This window comes from Apis cerana, linkage group LG1, assembly GCF_029169275.1.
Source record: "Apis cerana isolate GH-2021 linkage group LG1, AcerK_1.0, whole genome shotgun sequence".
Lineage (NCBI taxonomy): Eukaryota > Metazoa > Arthropoda > Insecta > Hymenoptera > Apidae > Apis > Apis cerana.
Window position 1 is genome coordinate 8,565,820 of NC_083852.1, and position 8,342 is coordinate 8,574,161.

The 8,342-nt window shown below is 21.3% G+C and overlaps 3 protein-coding genes across 4 annotated transcripts; 2 read left to right on the forward strand and 1 right to left on the reverse strand.

Annotated features, from left to right (window-relative positions):
* The first annotated feature begins 41 nt into the window (after positions 1 to 41).
* Positions 42 to 3,251, forward strand: LOC108002573 (UV excision repair protein RAD23 homolog B). Of its 2 annotated transcripts, none has more exons than XM_017064324.2 (6): positions 42 to 282; positions 354 to 426; positions 651 to 810; positions 1,071 to 1,247; positions 1,324 to 1,655; positions 1,742 to 3,251. In XM_017064324.2, the coding sequence occupies exons 1-6, from the start codon at positions 217 to 219 to the stop codon at positions 2,029 to 2,031; spliced, it is 1,098 nt and encodes a 365-aa protein (XP_016919813.1). In that variant the 5' UTR covers positions 42 to 216; the 3' UTR covers positions 2,032 to 3,251. The 2 variants fall into 2 exon arrangements, with proteins under 2 accessions (XP_016919813.1, XP_016919814.1); XM_017064325.2 differs by having other exon boundaries at positions 1,745 to 3,251.
* A 619-nt stretch (positions 3,252 to 3,870) lies between these two features.
* Positions 3,871 to 4,805, reverse strand: LOC114578120 (dolichol-phosphate mannosyltransferase subunit 3). The gene is made up of 3 exons (XM_062082318.1): positions 4,582 to 4,805; positions 4,075 to 4,302; positions 3,871 to 3,985 (listed from the first exon to the last, which is right to left on the reverse strand). Exons 2-3 carry the CDS (start codon positions 4,300 to 4,302, stop codon positions 3,926 to 3,928), a joined length of 288 nt encoding a protein of 95 aa, XP_061938302.1. The 5' UTR covers positions 4,582 to 4,805; the 3' UTR covers positions 3,871 to 3,925.
* Positions 4,806 to 4,815: 10 nt separating this feature from the next.
* On the forward strand, positions 4,816 to 7,878 carry LOC108002545 (glutamyl-tRNA(Gln) amidotransferase subunit B, mitochondrial). Its single transcript, XM_028669103.2, has 11 exons — positions 4,816 to 5,221; positions 5,453 to 5,550; positions 5,638 to 5,785; positions 5,860 to 5,973; positions 6,099 to 6,271; positions 6,394 to 6,542; positions 6,617 to 6,852; positions 6,951 to 7,133; positions 7,194 to 7,330; positions 7,384 to 7,507; positions 7,595 to 7,878. The coding sequence occupies exons 1-11, from the start codon at positions 5,216 to 5,218 to the stop codon at positions 7,808 to 7,810; spliced, it is 1,584 nt and encodes a 527-aa protein (XP_028524904.1). The 5' UTR covers positions 4,816 to 5,215; the 3' UTR covers positions 7,811 to 7,878.
* The last annotated feature ends 464 nt before the right edge of the window (positions 7,879 to 8,342 follow it).

Genomic DNA, 8,342 nt, shown 5'->3' on the forward strand with positions numbered 1-8,342 from the left:
ATATTCAATTGTTCATCAATGGAAATACTGCTTTATGTCATCATATGTTTTCAGCTGCATATTACCCTGAGTTAAGCATTTGTAAGTTGCTTTAAGCAGTGCCGACTCATCGCTGAAAAGATCTTTACCAAAACATCTTTATAGCCTTATTACACCAGATTCTTCAAAGTTTCCTTTATCAACCAACAACGTACTACTAATTCTTCATCTTACAATATGATTATAACACTAAAAAACTTGCAGCAGCAGACATTTACAGTAGAAATTGATCCATCGCAAACAGTAAGTGAATGTAGTAAATGTAAAATATATAGGTTTTTAAATATAATCAATTTTATTTACGCTTTTTATAGGTAAGGGATTTAAAGCAAAAAATTGAAATTCAAAAAGGTTTTCCTGCTAAATATCAGAAGTTAATATATGCTGGTGAGCGATATAGCTTACATAACCTTATTTTCATTTAATTGTAAATTTTATAATATATTTTACTGTTTATAAACTAATTTTTTTTTATTAAATTTATTTTAATATTATTAAATTAAAAAATTAAAAAAATATTAGAATTTATTTGTTTTTGCAAATATCATTATATATAATAATGAATAATTTTGTAATGATAATTTAATAATAATAATATATTATTTTTATAGGAAAAATATTAACAGATGATCATCCATTAGCAGAATATAATATAGATGAAAAAAAGTTTATAGTTGTTATGGTAACAAAACTTAAGACTGGTAATGGTCATACAACAACCGATGAAGAACATACAAGTGCAGATAATAAAGAAGAAAGTAGTACAACTAGGTATTAACTAAAAACTATATTTAACAAATATTTTTAATAAATTTGTTGTATATTTAGTAAAATTGTATATTTTATAATAATTTTTTTAAGTATATTTAAAGATTATCTTATTAAAGTTTATTTATTTATTCTTTTTTATTTATTATTTATTTTTTATTTATTAAATTTAATTTCTTAATTGAAATTATTAAAAATGATATTCATAAATAATTTTATTTTAGTTTTATTATATTATTCTTAATACATGATTTTTGCCATAGCTTAGTAGCACAACCTAGTTCAAATCCTACAGTTCAGGGTGCATCAAGCCCTGGTAATATTATACAAGAACAGTCTGAAGCAAGTACTACTGCTGGATGTGTTGGAGGTCAAGCTGAAAGTGCCTTGTTAATGGGTGAAGATTATAATACTATGGTGAACAATATTGTGGATATGGGGTAGATATATGTTCAATAAAAGAAAAAAAATATATCTATGTAATTATTATTTTAATTATAATATCATGTATATTAGGTATGAAAGAGAACAAGTTGAACAAGCATTAAGAGCAAGTTTCAACAATCCTGATAGAGCTGTTGAATATCTTCTAACAGGAATACCAGCTCAACTTTTTGAAGATTTACCAGAAGATCAACTTGAAGCACAAGAACAACTTCAAGATCATGGTCAACATCCATTGGCATTCTTACGAATGCAACCTCAATTTCAACAAATGCGGCAAGTTATTCAACAAAATCCTCAGTTATTAAATGCTGTATTACAACAAATTGGTCAAACCAATCCTGCATTGTTACAACTTATTTCACAAAATCAAGAAGCATTTGTGCGTATGCTTAATGAACCTGGTTAGTTTTTATTTTTTATTAAAATAAAAATAGTTTTGATTTATGTGTTTGAATATATTTATGCTATTATATATCTTATTTTGGAGTAGTGGAAACTACTGGTGGTACTGGAGGAAGAACTACACCTGTATCTGCCTCTACTGTTACACCAGCAACTGCTCCTGGTGGTATAAGTGGAGGACTTGGCGCAGGTATAGGAACAGGATCAGATGTAGAAACTTCTGTAATTCAGGTAACACCTCAGGATAAAGAAGCTATTGAGAGGCTGAAGGCACTAGGATTTCCGGAACATTTAGTCGTACAAGCCTATTTTGCGTGTGAAAAAAATGAAAATCTTGCTGCTAATTTTTTGTTATCACAAAGTCTTGATGACTGAAGTAATATATTTCATTGATTTCATAATAAGGAGTTAAAGGACTGATATAGGGTGGGTAATTACACAGGCATTTTTTTATTTTCAACTGGTCATCTTTACTTTGTATATAATTATATGCACACATATTTATTATATTAATTCTCTAGTTAGTCGTTAATCTTATATTGGCATTATTTGATAAATGATAAAATTTTATTGAGAGTATATATCAGACTATTTCATGTGTTAAATTTTTTGTAGCTTTAAATTGTCTATTTCAAAATATATAAATTTACAACTTTTTTTAAGTATTTTGCAATTAAAGTTTGCTATCTTGCTATTAAGTGTTATATCCATCCTTGCAGTCTAAAAATTACTCTTTGGCAAAACTTTCTGTTTTTTGAATATATGGAACAGTGTAATTACATTTTTATGTAAGAAAGCCTGCTTGTTTTATGAATTATGATATACAAAGATATAAATACTTTGTATTTATATGTGAAGATATTGTACAATTACACATACATATAAATTTGTATACACAAATAAAGATATGTGTGTATTCAAAATGTATGTATGACAAGCATATTTTGTACATTTGATAGGCTTTCTAATATAAAAATTATGTAAGTGCATCCGTATATGTATGATTGCATATGTATATATGTGTGTACTTGCGTATAACTTGCGCCTATGTATGTATGTATAAAAAAAGTCTTGTATTTTTTAAACAAAAGTGATGAAAATAGTTGTTCATTAATAACACATTATAAGTCATTTCATTTGTCACAAAATAATAAAATGTAAGAAATTTTGAAGTGAAAAAAAATGAAAAGTTAAGTAACATATACGTATATTGTTTTAAATTTGTTTTGACCTCGATATCGATATCCATTTTTCATCTAAAAAACTCGAATAACTTATGACTAGTTAATAAGAAATAATCATACATGAATATCTTAAATAGATAAATACAAGGTGACTTACAAGAACTATAAATCTATAAAGAAAATTTGTAATTAACTTTCTATAAAAGTGAAGGCAATGAGATTATTATTATTATAAAAATGCATTCAATATGTTGTAGCCTTAACATAGTAATATGTAACTTATTAGGAATCGTTCGAATTTTTAAGATACTAGTACTGATATTAAAATTTTAGAAATATAGCACAATGTAAAACAAATACTATTGCAAAATTACATATTTAATAAATAAAAATGATGAGTCTAGGCACAAATGAATATATTAGTTTCCCTGTTTTTAAATGTATAAGTATAGTTATAAGTTAAGTCTTGAATATTAGATTATAGTTTGATTTTATTATACATACATATGTATGTACAAACATATAGCTCTACATAAATAAACTATATGTTTTGATGTTTTGTTGTTAAATTGAATGTTTGTTATTATATAATTAGAAATTATCATTGAAGATTTTCATGCTAGAGAGAATTAAAATATATAAATCTTATGTCATATACATCTTAATTTAATTTTCATTATTTTAAATACCAAAAATAATAATGGATTACAAATAAAAATATTATTGAACAAAATCAGATTTTTATTATTGAGTTTTATTTGTAATGAATAAAAGCATTAAAAAAAATTTACATAAAAATAAAAAAAAATAATTATTATCCATTTATTATTTAATAAAAAACTTTTTTAAGCATTTTCTAATCTTAATAAATATAAGAAAATATGTATAAATTCAATATTACTTATAATATTGTAAATAGAAAATACTTGCTTATGTTACAATTCTTTAATTTATGTAATTTAAATATTTTTTTCATTATAAAAAATATACATAAATATAACCTTTATATAAGATAAATAGAACAATTATATATTATTATATTATTTTATTCAGATAATATTGATTTTGAATATAAAAATTTCATTTTATTTACTTTTTAAAACTATACCTTTATTCTGAAGATCTTTTTTAGCTTCTTCTATTTGCTAAAAATATAAGAATTCAAAAAAATTTATCAATATTTGTTTATATTTTATATAATATTAATAAATACTATAGATATTTTTAAACATACTTCCTGTAATTCAATAGCTGCATGCTCACAATTGTTAAATGTGAAAACTCTATATAAAATAATAATAGCTGCATATAAACTACATATAAATAAAACAATGAGTGGAAAAAAAAGAATAACTTGTTTCCATTCTGCGATAAAAAATAAATTAACATTTTTAGTAATTGCAGCAATCCATATACCAAAAAATAAAGTAGCAAATAAAAGCCATTCCATTAATTTTGACATCTGCAATTTGAAATATATTTATATATATTATATATTTAAAAAAAATATTTAAAATTTTTTAGATAGTAAATAATTTTTTAACTTCTAAAACATTATAATTATATGATATATAAAAAAATAATTTGTATTTATATATAAAATAATAATTTATATTTTTGTTTTTTATTTTTTTAAGATTAATAAATATAAAAATTAAATATTGAAATTAATATTATTTAAATATTTTAAAATTAGTAAAAAATAATAACATAATAAACACATAAATTTAATTTAAATTACCTTAATTTTTAATATTAGAATGACAGACAATAAATTTTGTATGTATTTCTTATATATTATTTTGCATATTAATTATATTTTAATTTAATTTTAAATAATTATTTGCTACTTTTTATATCATATAATAATAAATATGATCCAGTTTATAATGATATACGAACGTATGACGTATATTACGATACGTATCTAATTCTAAACTTCTTATTCTTCCATATGATAGCGCCACAATAGTATTATCATGTGAAATAAATTAAGTCGATGTTTTCTATTTTTAAAATATTCGTTATATAGATTAAAATCATTGAATAATAAAAAATATATGAATTAATATAAAAAATGTTTTTATTAAATTGTTACAAAAAATAAATTTGTAAAGTTATATATTATAATAATTTTCAATAATTTATTAATTAACAAAATTATTTTTTTATAAATTTTAATATTTTCTTATATTTTAATATTGATTGATATAACTTAAAATGTCAATATAATGACTTATAAATTTTATTAAAAATTATTAAAAATTTAATTTATATTGTTTATGACTTGATGTCTAAATTATATAAATATATTCATTACTTTTTATATAAAATATATATATATATATGAAATTATATATAAGATTTAAATAAGCATGCATGTAAGTACAATTGTAATCAAAGAGAAATTTATTTCTTATTAGTTTTATTTTTATTTTAAAAATGAATTATGTAAAAAATATAAATTTAGTTATTAAATAAGTTAAAATGTTGAATTAAAATTTGAAAAATATATATATATTTTTATATTTTTATATTGTATAAATTTTATTACATATGTATTTTTAGATATAAGGAAATGCTATACTTTATTTATATAATATATTTTTAAGATGTTTTCATGTAGAAGAATTTACTTAAAGAATTTTATAAAAAATTGTTATGAAGATATATATAAAAAATGTGATATTCAATCTATTTCTACAGACATGTAAGTATGTTAACTAATTGTTTTGTAAAAATATCCTAAAAATGTATACATATATTATATATTAAAAATAATAAAATATTTTTATAGAAGAGAATGGAAGCCTACAATAGGTTTAGAAATACATGCACAAATTTTAACAAAATCAAAATTATTTTCTGGAGCTTCTACAAATTTTAATTGTCCAATTAATTCTTCTGTATCACTTTTTGATTGCGCAATACCTGGAACAATGCCAGTAAATAAGTATTTTATATACAAGTATTTTAAAATAGAGTAATTTAATAATTTCTTATTATATTATTTTTATAGGTATTAAATAAAAAATGTGTAGAAGCTGGAATATTAACTGCTTTAGCTCTTTCATGTGAAATAAATGCTGTCTCAATGTTTGAGAGGAAACATTATTTTTATTCTGATTTACCTGTAAATATAATTTCTATAAATAATATTTCATTATCATCTAAAGTATAATTATTAAAAATGAAATAATGTATGATTTAAATTTTATTTTTATTTTTTTATGTTTATTACATATAATTTTTTTGTAGGCAGGCTTTCAAATTACACAACAAAAAAAACCATTAGCTGTTAATGGAGAAATTAAATTTAATGTATTTAAGCCTGAAATACATAAACAACCTTATACAAAATCATCAAAAATTAAGCAGATACAGTTAGAACAAGATAGTGGAAGAAGTTTTCATAATGAAGATTTTGGAAGGTATTGTTAATTTTTCTTTTTAATGATTAATAAAATAATTGTTTACAATATTACAATATTTTATTTAATTTATTTCATTAAATAAAATCATTTCAATAAATACTTTATTTCATTTATGATAGAAGTTTAATTGATCTTAATCGAGCTGGTATACCTTTAATGGAATTAGTCTTTGAACCAGATTTAACAAATGGAGAAGAAGCAGCAGCTCTTGTGAAAGAACTTTGTTTTATTTTACAATTATTAGGCACATGTTCATGTAAAATGGAAGGTCATTTTATTTATACAATTTTTTTTATAAATAATAATAATATGTTATAAATAATAGATAGTTTTGTGTTGTAGAAGGAGCCCTAAGAGTTGATGCAAATGTTTCTGTAAACAAATCTAATGCACCTTTAGGTATTCGTACTGAGATAAAAAACATTGGAAGTATAGGTGCTATCAATCGTGCTATAGAATACGAGATAAAAAGACAAATTTCTATTTTAGAAGCAGGAAATCAAGTTATTAATGAAACTCGTGCATGGAATCCAGTAGACAAAAAAACAATTCTTATGCGTGAAAAAGAAGAAAAACATGTAATACTATTTAACATATAAACTATATTAGTTTATATTTACTTAATTTTTGTAATAATTTTTATTATAAGAAACATTGCATATTTATTATTGTTTAGGATTATCGTTTTATGCCTGAACCAAATTTGCTACCATTATATTTACACATTGATAATACTATGGAAAATAAATATAATCTAATTAATGTCCCATCTTTAAAAAAGCAATTACCAGAATTGCCAGAACAAATACGTCAAAAATTACAGAACACACTTACACCACATGTATTTATAGCAATAATGGTATGTTTAAAACATTTAAAATATCTAAAATATTATATATTAATTAATTTTTATTTCTAGAGTAACTTAGAATTATATTTATTATTTCGTGACATTTTAAATAATGGTAAACATCGTAAGCCTCAGTTGGTGGCTCAAATTCTTATTTCTGAAGTATGTGCATTTATAGATGAACATAAATTGAATCTCGCATTTTGGTAAGTTTATTATAGTAAATTAAAAAAAATATATTTATATAATGTGTTTTTAGTGTGTGTAATCAGAAATATATTGAAAAGACAATTGATTTACTACAAGCTAAAGTAATAAATCAACATATACTAAGAAGATTGTTAAATAAATTACTTAGTGAATCAAATAAGATGCCAGAACAGGTAAATAGAATTGAATTATTCTTATATTTTTATATATATTAATATTTCTAATAATTCATAATTAATAAAATTTTTTTTTCATTATAGATTGTTGAAGAAAATAATTGGTTTATGATATCAAATGAAGAGAAATTAGAAATATTATGTTTAAAAGTACTTAAAACAAATCCAAAATGGGTCAAAAAATACAAAAGAGGAAATAAAAAGATATTTAAAAAGTTTCTACATGAGGTAGTTACACTTACTGAAGGATGTGCAGAAATGGTCAAAGTTTCAAAAATTATGACAAGATTGTTAAGTTAATTTCAAAATATTTCATTATCATCTCATTCGTTTTTATAATAAAAACATTTAAATAATAACTTTATAAATGATCAGAAGTTCTTATTTTTTAACATATTTACACATCATCACATTAAAAATATTATACGAAATATATATATAAGTAATTTTTTTAACATTTATTTTTTATAAATTGCAATCACAAATATAAAATCAAATATGAAATAAATATCTTTGATTTAACAAATTGACTTCTATGCAACTTCAAAATTTAATTTGAACTAGCACAAAATTTTATTCTTAACAGTATTAATATATTATAAAATATTTCACAAAAATTTTAGATCACATTTACTAACTTCCATTTACATAATATGTGATCTTGAGAATGGGACATGCTTATTATAATTGTATAACATACAATAGCAGAATCAATTTTTATCACATGAATAAATTTTTAAAGATTCAATCATTTCATGCTGTTCATGTGAAATATTGAATAATTTTATAAATATATTATGGAAATGTATTGATACAAGATGAATTATGAAAT